A 19793-nucleotide genomic window follows, 5' to 3' on the forward strand; every position below is an offset into this window, starting at 1 on the left:
TCGAGTCTGATCAGCTTTTATTCCCTTGTAAATAGAATATCGATAAAAACACACCTTAAAAATAACAAATCAAGGTTTATTGAACAGATGAAAAAGTAACAAAAGGCATATGTAGATTTTCTACATAGCAATTACACAACAGTCTACTCGTCCAAAAAAGGCACTAAATCTTGAAATAGAAATGAACAAGGGGATTTAAAAAAATAAAAATAAAAAAAAACTGATCCAACATCCATCCAGTTGAGGTTTGATATTTTTGTTTTACAGAGATGTGTTGAAAGAGCTTATTGCCAGACCGATGGAGATCACCATCGTTATTTTCTAAAACTGCTAGAAGAAGTGTAGCGTTTCCAGTCCCTGGCTAATGGGATGAGAAGATTTAAGGCTGGAGAGTACACAGTAAATGACAACCGCATGAAAGATGTACATGTAGAAAACTGTTTTCATCTGAAGAATATTCAGAAACAAACATGATTGAAGGCAGATGTTGACCTGCATTTGTACAAATGAGGGAAAAAAAAAAAAAAGGAGACTCGACAAACATCAATACAGATCAGACAGAACTGGAAGAGCAAAAACCTCTGGAAGTGGGTTTTCTTTTCACAACAACTCAGTGATTACATCACGTTCTGGCACAAAACGGTCATCAGGACACAGAACCTAAATCAACACAATGAAAACAGATTGAGGCTGAAAATAGGAAACCGATGGGGAAGGACAAGGGGGGGATAGCTTATTTTAAATACTGGCAAACAAATCAGTAATTTGTCTATTTCTGCAACACAATGTGTTCTGAATGAACAATCCACTCGTTTGTTTTTTTTAACACGATGAGGAAAGATCCTTTAACCTAAAACCAGTTTCCTCAGATCCCTTTCATGTCGTCCTCTCCTGTTTACAACAGATACAGTACATGTCCTTTACAACTTTAGTTTGAATAATTTCAAAATGGCAACACCAGACCCAGTAAGTCTGCCACATAGGCAGCGAATGAAATGATTCAAATAATCTCATGACAGCAGATTTTATCCTAAACTAACGACTAGCTTCCTTTCACAAAGGTTTCTGCTAAGCAGATTTAAACACAAAAAAGGGTTTTTGGTGTAAATAATAATAAACAAAAGATGACAGAGAACTACATAACTGATAATGCCACTAACGCTTAAAGCAAAGACAGACAGCTCTGCTGTCATAAAAATGGAAACAATCCAACAATCCGTCACCAAAAACACTGAAGATTCGTGCTAAAATCTCCCAAATTAGGAAGGATTTGAACAACTCATTGACTGGAGTAGAACTTCCCTTTACGATCAGTTTTATATTTATTGAACCTACTTGGAGAAGCGGTTTCCCCTAACATCACATATCATTTTTTTTTTTTTTTTTAAAGAACTTCATCACAGCTTTCCGACAGCAAGACCGTTCTCTGATCTGGTTTTCTTTTAAAAGTCTGAAAAAAGTGGAAGCAGCAGCAGCAGAGTAACGTTTGAGGAGTAGCTTCTAGCTGACGGGGAGTGTCTGAGGTATCCGTGTCAATGTTTAACTCTAAAATAAGAAGTTAGCCTTTACATCACTGAAAAACAATGAACTGCTTTGAATGTACAGCCATTATAGAAGCCTGTTTGCTCAAAAACATAATAAAACAGATAATAATCAAAATACAAAAACTAAGACTTGCTAAAACTAGAAATGAAGCGATTTCCACTTTACCTGCTGATTCTGATTTGAATTTATTTGGATTTTTTAAACATTTTTATCTAATAAAAATGTATTGAAGATTCTTTGACAGTGGTCATCATTTTGATTCAACAAAGTAAAGTAATTCTAAAACTATCCATTATTTCTTAAAATTGTTAGCTTCTAATATTTGTCTACTTTTAGCTAAACACAAAAAGTCCATCTGGGAGTTTTAATGATGGGAGTTTTTATTTTTGACGTGTTTTATTGATGATTAGGGGGGAAATAAAAAGTTTGGTTTTTTTTCCTATTGGATCAGCCGATTTGATCTCTGGCTGAATAATCGGTGCATTTCCAGTAAAATTTGCTACTTTTTTCCAACCCAAACTGGCTTACCTCCCAGTCTATTATTAAATCGTTAAAGTTCTTAGCTCATTATTTAAAGTAAGTCACCACTTCAGTTATAAACTAGGACTATATTCGTATAACTTCTAACTCATTGCAGAACCACCTAGCATTTTACATCTGTTTTCTTGCTCAAGTTGCCGTTGGTAAAACCCAGTTTACTTTCACTTATGAATCCCTTGGTGCAGAGACGATAATGATTCAGGCCAGCTGTATCGCACTTTAACCCAAACCAAATGTTTTATCCCGGCGGTGGTGGATGTAGGACTTTTTAAAAAGGTCAGGAACAATTTGGAGCTCCCATAAAAATAAAAATAGGAGCCAAGTAGAAGTCTAGCCCACATTTAGTATTCTGACCTTTTCATGCCTTTTTTAGCCGACTGCCAAATGATCGGCGCACAGCTGGGTGGGCTTCCCCTTCACTACTACTTTGCTCTGTTAGGTCAAGCGCCGAGTTGTTTACCAACCACCACAAAGCGCTCCAGTCACAAAAACAACCTAAGTGAGCATACATCTGTGAGCTATAGCAGTGTTTGGGTGTTTGGAAAGAATCATAAAATGGTCCCCTGTAGCAACCGGGTCATTAAAGCAAAAATGAGCTCTGTTTTCATTGCAACTGGAGCTTGAAATTTCCGTTCTTATTGGCAACAAGACTCAATTATTAAAAAAAAAAAAAAACTTCTCTTTTTTAAAGTTATGAGGATCTAGTTATGTAGCAGTGACTTTAAACCAGTAACACTGTTGTTTGTCTCTGCTGGTTTTGTTTGTAGTTTTGTTAACGGTTAATAACTTGCTAAAACATCTTGACTTGATGTTAACAACCAACCAGTGACCATAACTTCCCCGGCCAGACAGCTTCAGACGTATAATATTTCTAATGAATATCTATTTCGGAAGGAAAAAGCAACTCTGTTAACAGTATTATTATGTATTTTTGTTCTTCATAGTGTTGCACTTTTTCATAATGAGCTCACTCCTCATCATTTGTTACAATGACACCATAATAAAATGTTTCCACCTTGTTTTGGGCGTCGCTTCACCCACATCTGCCCTCTGGTGGTCATTAAAAAAATGCAGGGTTTTAAACTAACTGGTAAGCTGCATATTCAGTAAGAGTGGACTCAATGTTAGACAAGAAGCTAAAAATATGACAGACTTCCACAATGGCTGTACGTTCAGATATTATATTAAACTTTATTTTTTCAATATACGTTTTGAAGAGCTGAAGAGCGCTTCTCAGTGTCGTTGATTTGATGGCATTCATCGGTGGAGTAAACCGGAGAGAGAAACTGAGGGAGGTTAGCAACCATTACTTTTCTCTTCCTGCTGCTGCTCTATCGTTCACTCAAAGTGACCACTAAAAGTTACAAACAGCTGGGACTCGAAGCACCATCGTATTTAATAAAGTGTCACTAAAACAAAACAAAAAAAATAATACAACTAATTTGTGGCAGTATGTGTTTAAAACACATGGCATACCCAGAGGAAGCACAGATATACCAAAAAAAGAAAAATTAAAGTTAAACAAAAATAGGAAGATGACGTAATTCACATGATTATTTGACACATCTGATGTGCCGTTTTGATTAGTATGTCTCGGTTGTTTAGAGCCATCCGTAACTATAACACACGTCAAAAATACACCGATAATAAAACTCAATACTTTGGCTAATGTTCCACGCACCTTTCACCGACAACACTCACTCAGGCTGATAGTTCCTCTCGATAGATGCTTATATGTCTATATATTGTTACATAAAGTATACCATATGGGTGTGTGCGCGCACACCTACTTACACGGTTTGTGTACGTTTTCAGCTCGCTTTTCATTTGTAGCTTCTAAAACGGGCTGAGTCCATCCCGACCGACTCGTCTACGTCGAAGGCAGATCTCACAGTGATCAATCATTCTCGGATACAAAATGAATAAATAATAACCGATCGAACTTGAAAAGTCGCTTTACATGGCTATATTATATACAAACGTTTGTAGTTTTGGCTTTCTTTGAGTCGCAATAAAATCTAAGAAGTGAATACTGAAGTGTTTTTTTTTTTATATCTACTGAATACCACGTTCATAAATATCGCTTAAATTTATAACCTTAAAATGCTCTGAGCAGCTGTTTTTGAAGCAGCTTAAATTCCTATTTAGTTTCTGATGGGCATGTGGAAGCAGTGCATTAAAAAAAGTCTCTCAGATCAGCTGAAGAAAATAAAAAAAATCATAAAGCACTGAATCTGAAGTTAGACTCTAAAATAGGAAAGCGGTTTTTCTTTCTTTAAAGTCAGTGAAAAAATGTTCAAACTATATTTAGCGTTACATTTTATGCGTTGCCTTGCAAAAGTATTCACATCCCATGATCTTTTTGTTTTACACTGTGTTGGTTGACAAATAGCAGAATATTTATGGGGTATCTTATGTAGTGTAATGAGCAACTCTGATCGACTTCCCTGTTCCTGGAGAGAAAAAACAAACAAACAAAACCAGAGCACGACACTGCCACTACCCTGTTCTGGTATTGGGGGAAAAAAAAAAAAAAAAAAAAATCAGGATATCTGTGATGATGTGCCTCATCCATAAGGGTAGACCTACTCAGTCCAATCTATGCTCTGGACTCAGAGCGACGTCATGAAATACAGGGTTTCCCTCAGTGTACCATAAGCCTGGCGGGCCACCAGGCTTTACTTATGCCCCCACCAGGAGTAACATTGTTAATTAATTTATTTATATTTTTTTAATGATTGCCTTTTTTAAAAGACCTTATAGTTGGTGTTTAGGTATTAATTTTCCAGTCTTCCAATAACGCATAACTATCAAGTTATATTTTCAAATTTCTTGTCAATTATAAACATGTTTTACCTCAAAAACGTGGTGGGATAGCATGACTTGCTAAGCGCCCTGAGCTCAGTAAGCCTGACATATAAATATTGGCTAATATCGTTTATCGGCCACAGCAGCATTATTAATATCAGACATCAATATTGGCCCAAATTTTTAAATCGGTGCATTAAAACCCCAATAAAAAAACATTAAATATAGTGGTTGTAATCTGACAAAACATGAAAAGCTTCAAGGGTTGTGAATATATTGCAAAGACATAGCAAACCAAGATGCTCTTTAAATGTGTCTATATTTTATAGCCATTTTAGCCATTATATATTAAGCTTACTCTGTGGGGTTGAGGGGTTTATTCTGCTTCTGCCTCTCTGAAGATAATTACTTTTCATTATCATAAAAACTGCTGCAACCTCAAGCTTGTTCTGTGCCTACACGGATTCATCTGCCAGAAATCTGGCGTGGAAATGCGACGATGATCACCATAAAAGATTCAGTAAAAATAAGAAAAGAAAAAAAAAAAAGAAAAGAAAAACATGAAGCTCATTTTTATATTCCTATACACTGAGGCTGTTCAGTTGAAATCACAGTGCAAGACCCCTGAAAGCATTTGATTCCCAAGCCAAATACAGCGTAGCCCTGCTGTGAGCGATGCGGTCTTCTACGGAAGCCCGCACACGAGGCTTCATGTCCCGCTGGACGGCCATCTGGGGAAGATTTAAACCGATCTCCAATCAAAAACAACCCAGCAAAGAAATCGCCCGGGAACATTAGGGCCGTTTCCCTGGGAGCGTCGGAGCCGGAGGTTTTCCGAAAAGCCGACTTTCCTTTGCAGGATCTGATTTGAGACGCAGGTTTGAATCTCGCCAGAGACGGCTAACGTATAAAGGTTCGTCGTTATCATCATATTACACTATTAACAGCACTATTAACGAGTGTAGCAGAGTAGGTTGGTGGTTGGAGGTAGGGTTGGGAGGTATCTCAGGGTTGGAGTTTTACACAACGTTTGGTCTTTTTGTTCACTTATAACATTCCTATAAAATCTGCTTGCATATAATGGACACCTGTTTTGACAGCTCCAGCGTCTGACGGTTTTCCCCTCCGTCAGTCGTCATCCACGCTTTCCGTCTTGATCTGATTCCCTGCGTCCACCTGATTGGCCGAGGCCGGGCTGCCGCGGCCGGCCGCCGTCTTCTCCGACGTCGCCGGGTCCTGCGGTTCGGAGAGCACGACGTGGAGGCCGGGGTCGTCCTGGAGGGACGGGGACGGGGGGGACCAGGACGCGCCCGTCATTCTGGATCCTTCTGCCTGAGAGCCCGCCCCCGACAGGAGGGAGCGGCCGATCAGCGAGGCGCCCCGCTGGCCTCCCCTGGCCAGGGCGGAAAACCAGCTGGGCAGCTGCGGCGGAACCTGATGAAGGGGAAACGTTAGGAAGACGGTCAGCAGACGTCGGGATTGTTTGTTTACCAGGACAGTAACTAATGATTCGTTTACTAAATCAATTAATCCTATCAAACAAAAAGGCATGTTCTGCAGATTTTTCTGCTTAGCCACTTTACAATGTTAGAAGATGCAAATAAGAAAACAACAACTCTTTTTTTTTAAATAAGAAAAACATTTTATTGCCTAAACTATAACACCGCATTCCTTCGGTGAACAATAGATCATTTGTAGCAAGGGATGCATCTGCAGCTACAAAAATACTTGTTACATTAACATGAAAAGCTCAACTTAACACTGATACAGTGTAGTGTTGCTCTCTTTATGTTTTTAATAACTGCAAAATGTGCTCAATTTTATTTGTCTTTTTTACAGAATTTGAATCAGGCGAAGCTCAAACTGTGCCACTCGAGTTCAAGGTGGAACATATTTACAAATATTTCTGTTTTTATCTTGAATGCAAAATATGCATATTTTTGTACCGTTTTGGGTTAGTTACTGCTCTGTGTGTTATTCTTATAACAAATTGCTCATCTTTTCTTTTTAAAGAGTCTTTATATTCTAGTGAATTCCCCAATAGTTACCTGGGTGGGAGAGGACAGGTCAGCTCGACTGAAAGCAAACTGCCTGGCTGAAGCTCTCTTGTCAAACAGGGACACGTCGCAACCCTGCAACACGCAACAGGTTAATAACACGCTGCATTAAACATGGCGGTGCCATGGATTGTGCGTGAAGTTAACTCGCTGTGCAGGTCCAGCTCACCTGGTCAGGGAAGTCGTTGCCGTCCACCTCGTCGCCGTTGGACTGGCCTCCTGGACTTTCGACCTCGATGCCATGGCTCTCTAAGATGGCTGCTTCTTCAAAAACACAAACCTTATCATAGCATATCAAAGCTGAACGAGCGGCAAAAGTAAACGGCGGGCGTGCAGGCGAGGGGAGCGCCGGCTCTAAAAGACCAACCAGGGTTTCGAGAATGTTCAGTCAGCTTCTCAAATGTTACACATGCATGTGAGTTACACAATAGGTGATATTTTCCTAACTTTATAGTGGAATTAAGTTAAATACAACCTAAACTGAGGTTTTCCAGCTCTGGCTTGTGACTCGAGTGTTTTTCTAGCTTTCAACACCTCCCTTCAGTATATAGCGAGCTTTAGATGTTAATGGCATGTTTTAAACAACTATTGGATTTAATTGCTTACATTCACATTTTATAAGGGGGCAGAATTATTTCACAGGTCTGTGGGGAAGGAGGAATGTTTGAGGGGGCTAATTGCTTTGGCGTTTGGTCACAGTGTATTAATGTAATGCCCAAAATATTCAGCACAGCTCTAAATCATATCTAAACCTGATTTAAGACAGGGTACAAAAATAAAGCTGGACATATTTAAGACTTTTTGACACGTGGAGTTAAGATTTTTAAACTTGAGGTTTTTCTAGAATTGCGCTGGTGTTAGTGTAAGTCATTGCAGGTTTGGACAATTATCTCCTCTGGTTTGGATGCTGTGCAGCTGGAAAACCAAAGGGGATAATTTTTATTTATTTTTTTTTTACAACTGGGAGATGATGATTAGCTTCTAAAAAGCTTAAATAATACCTGAACTATGACCCCAGAACTCAGACGAATTGAAAATCAGGCTGCATGGATGCAGAGCAGGGCCAAAGAAATGCTCAGCTTTCTAACCAAACAGCCAGACACAGGTTTCAACAGGAGTGGCAAAAGCAAATGAGGCGGGTTAGCAGAGCTAGATGTTTCATCCAGAACATGATACTGTGGAATATTGTCTCTGCTGCCCTGAAATTGAGCTGTTAGGATATCATGATGGTCATGAGGCTGCCATACAGTCTTCAGTCAGAGGCTTCTTCAGATTTGATGAAAGACTGACTGCTACCAGAAACCCTTCCTGCCCACAGCATCACCATCCACAATGACAAATTGAATATCCTTAGATGATGAGTTATGTCAATATTTAATCAAATGATATTTTTGAACTGATGTATACATTTGTTCACAGATTGCTATTTTAAAATGGATGAGGGGATTATTAAACATAAGATTTCACATATTTTAATGTCATTTTAGCACTTTAAAATTTACATGTAAAGTGTGATAGAAATTAAAAATATATATAATATTATATGATATAATAATAATATAATATTGTATAATTTTGATTAACTTACATTTAGAACTGCTCTTGCTCCCCTCTGCTGTCATCTTGCCTGGCCATTCGTCTATGTGTTTTTTATGTGCATTGTAGTTTTTAGTATTTTTACTAAGTGCATTGTCGTTGTTATTTTATTTATGTGATTTTGAAGCTTTACTTTTATTTCTTTATGGTGACTTTTACCAACTGTTTGAGGACTGTCGGTGAAAAATAGCCTTCTGGCTAACTCTGCTAAATGTTATTAAAATGCACTGTCTGTAAAATAAATAAATACATTTCAATAAAATGATTAGTAATATTATAAATTTTTTTAAATAAAAATAGTAAAATCTCAACAGTTTGAAAACTAGATAACATCTAAAATGTAGTGTACTCTAGTATAAATGCATGAGCATCTAATACAAACACAGAAGTAAACATTACCTATGTTGGCACGCCTCTTGATGTCTTTACGGCGGTTGGCGAACCAGTTGTAGACCTTGAGAGACGTAACTCTCTCCAAATCAGACAGCTTCTTTCCTGCCACACACACACAGAGACATGTGACCTGTGAACTGCCTGCTTCATTGTCTCCACGATTACAATACAAAGTATGATGCAGTCGAACCGTTTGTGGTAAATAAAAGTGGGGAAAATAATACCTGGTTTTTGAATGACAGCATTGCAGGCAGTGGCAATCTCCTCCCTCTTGGCTTCGTCGGGATACTGGTTATCACTGAAGTAGCTGTTTATACATAATCACATTCATTACAGGCAAATTCCTTTAACTGCACCTGTAATCAGTAAACTTTCTCACATGTCACAGCACAGCCACAGACTTGAATATATAGACATGTTGCATGTTAAAGTTTATAGTGGCAAATTTGGCGCTTGCGCACAACGCTGAATGGCACAAAGACGATTCTTTAACATGCCATCCACAGCCGGACTGCTGTGGTCGATCAATGCTGTTAACAAAATGAAACCTGGAGATGTAGGTATTATTAATTCAGTGAAGTATGCCTCAGCAAAGGAAAAAAAAAACGCAGAAAAACCCTTGAACCACTCAAAATCACTCCTATTCTTTGTATTTCACGCTCTCTGTGTCGGCTATGCTACACACAGACCTGTTGCCATAGCGACTGACTGACAATACCTCCACAGGATTCAACACTAAAAAACACGCAAACGTTTCCCACACAAAAATCATCCAGTCCATTATATTATAGGCTCGATGTTTATTTTGCGATTATAGAAGTGATCGTATGAACACCGCGGTGGCTGATATTAGCTAATTTAAACACCTGATGGTCTGTCACAGAGTCGGTGTGAGGGTCGCCTTTTTTTATTTTACTGAACCAAAACAAACCGAGTCCCGCAGCACATCTATGTGTTAAAGTTGTCAAAGTCAAGCTAGCATAGCTGATCTACTTCTCTCACCCAAGTCATTTTTTTTATTAAAAGTTTTCTCTGACCTGTGAAATGTGATACCCTTGGTCCTTGTTATCTAGTTGTTGATATGTTGGTAATTAGTAGCAAAGCACTGCATCCTTTTTTCTTTTATACATCAGCCGTACATTAATATTAAGCGCATTATGCTGACAACTTGACAGCTGAAACCAACGGTAGTCAATGGTGGCTCGCAGTTTTTTTATCCATTGAATATTATTGAAAAGTTAATTTATTGTAGGAACTTTATCACTCAGTGAAACACATTACAGAGTAATTACACACAGATGGAGTTTGATTTATTTCTGTTAATTATAATGATTTTTTGCTTACATTTAATAAAGACAAGACTTTAAAATTAGAACATTACCAAAAAACAGTTTCAGTACAGAACTGTAACCTTAATGAAAATTAAGTTTAATACCTGCTGAACTTGACCATTTTCAATCTGATAAATGAGCTTCACTGGGTCGTATATTCTAATTTATTGAATACGGCTGTACGTTTATATGGACGTTTACATGGCTTCCAACAGGAAGCACAAGCTAATGTAAAATCTTGCTTTTGTTGCCCACCTCTCCATGACAGCCAGACACTCCTTCCTCCAGGTGAATCTGCTGCCCCGTCTCAGCCGGAAGCCCCCGGGGGCCGAGGCGAACGGGGGCGGGGTCTGGTGCCAGTCCATCATATCCTCCAGAGCCAGCGGGGCCGCCCGCATGGCCAGAGTGGCGCCTGTTGTTACGCAGACTGTTAGCTTGCAGAAGTTTAACCCAAACCCACATTAAGGAGGTTCTTATTCACACATGGTTACCGGGGTTCGTCTTCTCCAGCTGGTACCAGCGAAAGAAGGCCCGTTTCTTCTGCTCGCTGAGGTCCGACCCCTGCTGTAGGAGCCAGTGGGAGATCCGACTCTGACTGATCCCTGGAGGATGACGACTTCGTGTCACTCGGTAGGGCTCGTCAAGTACTTTTGTTTTTTGCTTGTTTTTTAACTCTAGTGTTTCGTCGGACCAACACTCACCTGTTACCTGAGCAACCACGGCCTGGGAGATCCGTCTGTTCGCCAGGAAGGACTTGATCTCCTCTTTGATCACGCTGCTGTCCCTCCTATAATACACAGCCACAAAGTACAAAACCTATCTAAATCTACAACATCAGAGGAGAACATTAGTTCACACTTATAGCATGCAGGTAGCAGAAACAGTGTGTAAAAACGTGTGTGGGTGTGTGAATGTCTGAAAGTAATGTTGTTTGCTCTGCCTCTAGTTTGAATTCATCTTCACAGATTTTCAAATCAATACTACCGAGATGCTGCGGCCCAGCTGCAGACTGCAGATGAGACGCATCAGAGTACCCGTGTGTGTGTGTGCATGTGTGTGTTTGTGATTCAGACTGATATGAGCCTCTGACTGAATGCGGCTTTATCCATCAGGGCTGGGCGATGTGGCTTATTCTCTCTCTCTCTCTCTCTCTCTCTCTCTCTCTCTCTCTCTCTCTCTCTCTCTCTCTCTCTCTCTCTATATATATATATATATATATAAATTCAAGAAGTGGATTTTATTTCAATCACTGCTTTCTGTAAGTATCAGAAAGCAATGCTACGACGGAGTACCAGGGTTAGGCTCTGGATATTTTTGTTTAATTATTAGTTATATGATATTAGCAGATTAAGGACACAATTATACAAGTAAAAATGTCTGAAAAGTTGACCTAAATTCAAAGTCCAACAAATAAATAGAATCTGACAAACAAGATGGCCGCCTGAATTATGGAAACTGAAGGAGTAAATTAGTGGGGGTAAAAAAATCCAGATTTTCTAAAAATGAAATCTTCAACAATCAAAAATTCAATAAAAATCGATAAAATCGATTTATCACCCATATACTTAATATGAACAGTTCTATACTTTTAGAACTGTTCATCTCTTTCAGACTGCATTTTTAAACTTTATTTTTATCAAAGACTTTTGGATTTGGTCCTTCTTAGAACAATACCATGTAGACGACTACATTTGGTTTTCTTTTGATCTGGCTCTCTTTTGATATTGGTTCGTCTTCTCCTAAGTCCGGTCACATCTTACCTCATCAAGAACTCCACTTTATCATCCAGGTCCAAGTCTTCCTCACTGGCCTCAAACCCAAAACCCGGTGCAGTCACGCTGCCTCCGACCACCGCCAGAGGAAACCGCGGCGGAGAAAGCTTCCCATTGGCGACGGCGCCAAGTCCATTCTGGACAACAACCGGCGAGGCTGTCGGGACCGGCAGAGGCGGGGAGGCGGTGTCCAAATTGTTGCCAGGTGACAGGGAGAGTCGGTTGTCCGGAAAAACCGTCTGAGTGGAGGCGGAAGTGGTGGACGAAGAGGCAGAGACAGAGTTGGAGGAAGACAAGGAAGACGAGGGCGGCAGGTAGGAAGCTTTGCGGGCCTGCTTGTGGCCATTCTGTCGGTCCAGGTGATCAAGAGTGTCAAGGGCGTGGAGGACTTCCACCTGAGTAATGCCGGTCCGTCGGAGCCTCTGGAGGAGATCGATCTGTTCGATGGTGAAGCGAGGCTCCTCACTCTGCTGGAACATCCTGGAAAACATAAAGATTAGAAAGAGTTCAAAGTTGGAGCGCACCATTTGCAGTATTCTGTCCAATCACCAACGTTTAAAAAGCTTGACCGACCAATTCAGATATTTTTTTAACAACCTGTCATATGCTATAAGGTCACAATTAGGGATATATTGCTAGTAACATCAGTATCTGCCTATATGAGTAATTTCAACATATCGGTATCTGCCGATATGTTGGAAAAAAAAACTGCAGGTATCAACAACCCATGTTTATTTCCATTTTGTTGCTGTTACTTTGAGTTGTTTTTTTCCAAAGGTGTCAAAATGGTGAGGAAATATATGCGATATAGATAAATATATATATATTGGTTATGGGTCATAAAATTAGTATTATTGGATATCGATACTGGCTCAAATTTTCATATTGATTAATGACTGAACTTGTACAGCACTTTTCTAGTCATTTTGACCACTCAAAGCCCTTTACGCTAGAGTCACATTCATCTGCACACACATTTATACACCGATACGCACATTGACATGTGGCAGGAGGAAGCTGGAATCGAACCTACAACCTTCTGATTGCAAGACAACTACTCTACCCACAGAGCCATGGTCGCCCATTGGTGCATCCCAAGTCAATATAGACTTTCAATGTGCCATGAAACAATAAAAACTTATTTTAACTGCGCATTGTGCATGAGGCAATGCTCTCAAATGTACATGAAACGTTTAGAGTATTTCTGTCCAAACTACTAATTAGCTAAACTGGAAAAAAATAAATAAATAAAATAAATTCCTTGAAAAAGAAAACTTGCTCAATAAATTAACTACAGACCTTTTTAGGGTCTCTTACCAAAAATAAAATGCACAGAAGTATTTTGCTTTCACAAACTCACAAGCTTTTACAAAATAGCTTAAGCCAGTGGTTCCCAAACTTTTTCTTCTGCGCCCCTGCATCCAACAGCTTTACTCAACTCAGTCTGTTAGTTTGGGGGAAAACTGTGAAAACTTATTTGCGTTTTGCTGGTTTGCTGCCGTGATTCTAACACAAACCTACGTAGCTCCGCCCAGCAGCAGCAGGTCTCCTTCACGGGTGGAAACCCAGCGCGAGCGTCGTAGCGCTCATGTTGCGTTTAAAGGCGGCTCGGAAAAACAGGTTACAACATGTTAACAATGGATTAAACAGTTTTAACTGCTGATAAAAGTGACAGAGGTCACAGATATGGGAAGTGTGGAAGCCTCTACTGTATCAAATTGACATAGGAATAACAGCGAGTTGGCCATTCTAAGGTAAAAACCCAGCACATACAGTGTTCATGTTTTGTTTTGTTTTTTTCATCCAGACGGCTTCCCGCGCCCCCCCGCAAAGACATGGCGGCCCCCCTAGGGGGCGCGCCCCACAGTTTGGGAACCTCTGGCTTAAGACATTAATATAGTTTCCTAAGTTTTAGGTTTTCTTGTAGTGCAAAACAAAAGTAGCTAAGTGCAGCAGCTTTGTAGCCATTTAAATGTACATAAGATCGGTGAATAAAACCGGTCTCACATTCAAGCATCCGCCGATCGCTGATCATCCAAAAGTATGAAAATCGGGGTCGATCGACTGGCCGACAGATCAAATGGTGCACCCCGAGGTAAAAGGAAAAAAAAAGAATTAAGATCCGCCTCCATATTATAGTAAAACAAGTCGAAGCTGATCAGTGCTCCCCATCTTCTCATGGCCACCTCCAGCAGCATAATGTTGAGACGACCGCTAACTTCTTAGGCAATTTGGAGCAATCAGTTAAATCTACAAGCCTAACACCAGGTATGTCGGTGTGTTGGTTTATACCAGTCAACCATTAAATCCAAATAAACCCAGGAGACTAAAGATGTATTATTCTAAGCTGAAAAGCTTCAACTAACAACATACAAGTAGGTACATATCAAGGTATTCCTTTATTGGGTCAGAGGAGAAGAAATGATCCCCACTATGATATGGGGATACTTCTGTCAAGCTGGGACAAAGTAGATGGTCAGAGTTTATGTAAAAAAATTGATGGAACAAAACACAGGACAATACTAGAAGGAGATATGTTAAATGGTTGAAAACCAGCCCGCAAGACTCAGCCAAGGGTTTACATCTACCAACCCTAAACATACAGCCACAGCTGTAGTGGACCGGCTTAGATCTATTCATGACTTACAATGGAAGAGTCAAAGTCAATCTTTAGTAAAACTTTAAAGTATAGTCCACTCCCTCTGTTCGACCTGACTGAAACATAATATACAGCATGTAACGATTAAAAACAATCTCAATAACGATTTGAGGAGTGAAGACTGCGCATTAATAAAACAAACCAAAGAATGACTGCTTTAAATTTACATGTCAGCTTCTTAACTGCAGCATTACAAACTAAAACACACACACACACACACAGAGCAGCCTCTTGAACAGCGCTCTGCAGCTGCTATCCAGATATGAAGTGCATTCCTCCAGATTCAATCAGGCTTTTATCTGAGCAGACGTTTTCAACCCCAGTAATCATATAACGTTATGCAAATGGCCCCAGTTCTGTATGTGCTTACTGTGTTGTGTTCCATGATTTCAAAAGCAAAATGAACCCCGAGTTCGATGCAGCTTCAGCCTGAAAAATGTAAATTCTAATCATTGGTTGTATTTTTGTTGTGCCTCGACTCTTAAAGCATACAGTCACTGAATTAAACTGGGGGGGAAAAAAAGAAAAGCTGCCCTGATAATAACAACAAAGCCAGTCTGTGCTAGAGGTGGGGCAGGAGGGGGAGGGAGCCGAGTAAGATAAACAGAAATAAGAGATAACGCATCCGTCTTAATGCGTTTCTTTCTGGAGCAAAGAGAGAGACAAGAAACAGGCAACAGAAGAAAATTAAAGTCAGCAGGCAGATCGACGCATATAAAAAGAAATGGAGATAGAGGGTGTGTGTGTGTGTGAGTGCGTGTGCGTGTGTGTATGTCTTAGGAAAAATGCCAAGAAAATTTTACATCTCTGGCAGCCAAGCTACATAGTTTCTCTTCCTGCTGCAGAGGATGACTCATGGTATATCAAATCAGACTGAAACAAATAACAGAGAGCTGCAGAATTACAGCAAAATGGGCTTGTGTTGGTAAATTATTTATGAGGGAATATGCGCGTTGTCAATCTGCATTAAATTACTTCCAGGTCTGATTTAAAAGGTGATACGGCTCAACAGATATGCACTAAAAATAGCAGCTGCAACGCCGTGCAAAAGAACTGAGACCTTAGAACCTCTTCGCATTGTGTCTCAGTACAATGGACAAACTTTTACAGATTTTATTGGGTTTTTATGTGCCAGACTGACACAATCCACCTCACAGTGCATAACTGTGAGGTGGATGGAAAAATGTTATTTTCAAACTTTTTTTTTTTATTATTTCATTTTACAAAACAAACCAATATGGCCGTTATGTAAGAGTGATAAGAAGGAAACCATTACTGAAATAAGTACAGTTCACAGTTTGCCACAAGACATATAAGAAACACGGTAGAAAACAGATTGTCTTAGCCAACATGTAAAAACTATCATGAAACAGTGCCATGGAGTAACAAGGTGGTGGCAGCATTATGCTGTGGGGATGCTAGTAAAAGTTGATGAAAAGAGGAGCTAACGGAGCTAAAGACAGGAGAATCCTGTGTCGGGGTGAAAAAGAGTTCAGACTGCAGGGAGAATGTTAAACTTTAACTAGGACAGCGAGTCGGAACATACAAAGTTACAATGGAGTGGTTTAGATCAAATTATATACATGCATTAGACATGGTCATGTCAAAGTCCAAACTTAAATCCAAGTGTGAATCTGACAAGACATGAAAATTCATATTCAACCTAATCTGGAAAAGGTGGTTTTACAGATTATTATTCTGCATGATTAAACAGATGAAAATGCATGCCACACTTTACAGACTTTAACATGTAAAAAAAATAAAATAAAATCATGTATTCCTTTTCTTACCCTTCACAAGTATGCACTACTTTGTGTTTGTCTATGGCAAAGGACTCAAATAAAACACATTGTGGTTGACATGTGACAAGTTAAAGGAGTACAAATATTTTTGAAAAATTCTGCAACACTGGAAAGCTGATATTTTCTAATTATAATCTCTTTTCTCTGGTTTATTCTACCGTATTTACAGCTCATCTGAGATTGATTTTTCAAAAACCACGTGTGGCTTTGTGGCTTGACCGATGTAGATCTGACATTGAGAGAGAGTGTGAGGAACATGTTTAGTCATCTTCCTTTGTGCAGATGTTTCCAGGCTGCACTAGTCTGAGCCTCAGAAACTCCTCAAGACGACGGCCTGAAACCGACTGGGAGGCTCAGATGCCAAAGCGTGCGGACAACGACGGGGTCAATCCTATAATGCTGACAAGACGCTGGTAGCTTCTTATAAAGTGTCTCCAAAGCAGCGTGGGGATTACATGAAAGTGCACGCACTGCCAGAATATTTTGACCCAGCGGCTCAAAACTCTGCATTTCAAAACGACAAGCGAGATGCTCGGGAGACGAAGCTTTAGTCGTGATTCGAGTTAATGAGGTTGACCTCTGTCTGAGGATTACACAATAATCAAGACTAAAATAAAAATAAAATAAATAACTTTGTAGCACTGTCTGATAAGTCCTCAGTCCTACACACACACACACACACACACACAAATCTTTCACACTATTCCGACCTCAGGCTTTCTACACACTTTTCCTCTCAAAAGTAAGTACTTTTCCAGACTCAATTTACCAGCGTGCTTTCCTTTTTAGTCCATTTTAACATAAGTGGGTGGATAAATAGATGATGGGTGGAATTGGGGTGGGCAATAGGGACTTAGAATTTTATCACAATATTTTGTGATATTATTGTAAGAATAAAAATGATCATTAAAAAACTATTAATTTTTTAGACAGCTATATGGCTGTGACTGCAATAGCGCCACAATTATTTTTTTTGAATAGGTTTCTTCAGAAATCCACTAAGTGAAAGAAGTGTGATTTAAATTGCGTGACTACTTTTAATCACATTTTTAAATATATTGATATTTATTTATGCTCATTTAAAACAGACAGTGGATAAAATAATAAACAACATTTCTGACAATACTGTCAGATTTGGGGTGTTTTTTTTAGACATCGTTAATTTCGATATATCTAGGATAAATCGAAATTCCCATCATGATATGAAATGCTCACCGCTGCGTGGAACGATGGATAAAATAGAACTTTTAAACAAACGGGATAGAAAACAAATATTTACCATCCCATACTATATTTTACCATCCTTAATAAGCCCTGGAAAACATTTAAATCTTCATCTTCCAGAGTTTCCCGGAGACTGTGTGGGACATTTGGATCCTGTGTGCTTTTCTCCAAAAATAACTCGATGCCCGCTGAACTCGATCTCTCCTCCAAAAGAAGAGCATAAACTTGTTAAACAATAACTGTACAGCAGGGGCTGAACCCAGTGAACTGGCCGTCCAGGCTTCTTACCCAGACGTGGCATGGGGAGCGTGTTCTGCTGCACACATGTGGAAGCAAAGATCGTCTTTACGACCGGACTCGCAGCTGAAACCGCATCAAGAAAAACACCAACCGCTGCTTAAAGTGGCCAGAGGTTACACTGTGGGTGTCTCTAGAAGTTGCGGGGTTTATTATGATCAATTTCATGACCAATTACGTAAAAGTACACTGGGTTACACTCCGTAAGCCTTGCTTAACCATAAACGTCTGCGCAAAAAAAAAAAAAAAATGTCCTCGCACATATATTTTTGTTTAATTACACATAAAACACGCGTCTGAACGATGTAATTAGCATTTACCAATGGTTAGAAAAAGTTGACTTTGCGTTAGGCTACCGACAAACTGTATATATACCGATAATAAGTCAAAATGTCCCGTTTTATTCAGCTGAAACCGTATAGGAGGCGTGAAACTAACCAGCCGAGGAAAACCCCGCGGCTCTGGGGATTTTTTAAGGAGTTTGCAGTTATCACCTTACTGGGAGAGAGAAAAAAAGGGGAAATACATCGGGGCTAGCAGCCGCAGCTGGAGCGTTTGAAGACAGCAGTTGTTAGAGCTGAAACACTCACCTTATTCCAGTCCGAGAGCCTCCACAGATGTTAGTTTGATCATATATCTGCCGCCTCGGAGCGCAGAGACTCGGGGACTGTCACAGTTTTCCCAAAATGTCTCCCCCCTGCTTCTAATTGGGTTTCAATCCGCCGTCAGACAGATTCGCCTTTTGTCCGGCAGACAGACGCCATATTGACACTGTGACGCGAGGGCCGACGGGAGTGGTAGTTCAAAGGGTTTACTGTACAAGACGGGTAGTGTATTATGGGCAAGGTGATCAGTACCACAAAATATATATATATATATTTTTTGATATTCAGTATAGATATCTCCTGTTTTTTTCCCCTCAAGAAGTAAAATATGCAAAGTAAATATATTTCACCAAGTTATCAGTTAACTTCAGTAAAGCTACACCTGCATAGTATTTGGAAAACACATAACTGAGATATTACAATTAATATCTCAGTTATGTCTTGACAGACATACTTTATTGCAATAAAGTAAGATGATCTGTCTGTGTCTTCTCTAATTATCTTTTTATTCAATGTCCCACCATTTGCAAGTTAATAAATTATTTAATTGCCCTTACATCAAATCCATCCAGCTGATATATTTTTGGCATGAAGCAAGTATCAATACATCACACTTCAAAAATAACAATCTACTGCATCAATGATATTAGAAGCACTGACTGCAATATAGTGTGTTGCAGTATATTGCAAAACACTATACTGTGTCACACAATATAGTGTATGTCTATATTGTGACAATGTAGTGTATGTCTTTTTTGTAAGACATACAAAAACTGAATACGTTTTTTTTTTGTGTGTGGTAACATGGCCGTACAAAAGATCTCAATACTCTTCCTTCAAAATCAACTTAATGACAAAAAGAGTAACTACACAGGAAATTGTGTAATTTGAAAGTAATTCAGCACAGATTTGTTAATCGTTTGTTTTTAAAGGAACCTAGCACATTTAAAATCGACTCGCTGCAGGAAAGGATACAATGGATGTAGAGCGTGAAACCTCACCGACAGAACCATCTGCCAACTCCATTGCCCAGTTTGTCTGGCATTCTAATTATTGCAATAAAGTCAGATGATCTGTCTGCGTTTCATTACCGTCTCCTTAACTGGGTGGTTACCCGTTTTGACTGGGACTCTCGTGAAAAAGGGAGCTGAACTCCTCTGTGTC

At 39.5% G+C, this 19793-nt stretch overlaps 1 protein-coding gene across 3 annotated transcripts; it reads right to left on the reverse strand.

Moving 5' to 3' along the window:
* LOC106957994 (homeobox-containing protein 1-like) lies at window positions 1-18785 on the reverse strand. 3 transcript variants are annotated; one of them, XM_015049635.1, is made up of 10 exons: window positions 18615-18785; window positions 12031-12522; window positions 10972-11057; window positions 10762-10872; window positions 10526-10682; window positions 9164-9246; window positions 8946-9041; window positions 7120-7208; window positions 6942-7025; window positions 1-6327 (listed from the first exon to the last, which is right to left on the reverse strand). In XM_015049635.1, exons 2-10 carry the CDS (start codon window positions 12519-12521, stop codon window positions 6022-6024), a joined length of 1503 nt encoding a protein of 500 aa, XP_014905121.1. In that variant the 5' UTR covers window position 12522; window positions 18615-18785; the 3' UTR covers window positions 1-6021. The 3 variants fall into 3 exon arrangements, with proteins under 3 accessions (XP_014905121.1, XP_014905120.1, XP_014905118.1); XM_015049634.1 differs by having other exon boundaries at window positions 7120-7211; XM_015049632.1 differs by having other exon boundaries at window positions 7120-7214.
* Between the last annotated feature and the right edge of the window lie 1008 nt (window positions 18786-19793).

This window comes from Poecilia latipinna, unplaced genomic scaffold, assembly GCF_001443285.1.
Source record: "Poecilia latipinna isolate Pla-1442-1.1 unplaced genomic scaffold, P_latipinna-1.0 Scaffold954, whole genome shotgun sequence".
NCBI classification, from domain to species: Eukaryota; Metazoa; Chordata; class Actinopteri; order Cyprinodontiformes; family Poeciliidae; genus Poecilia; species Poecilia latipinna.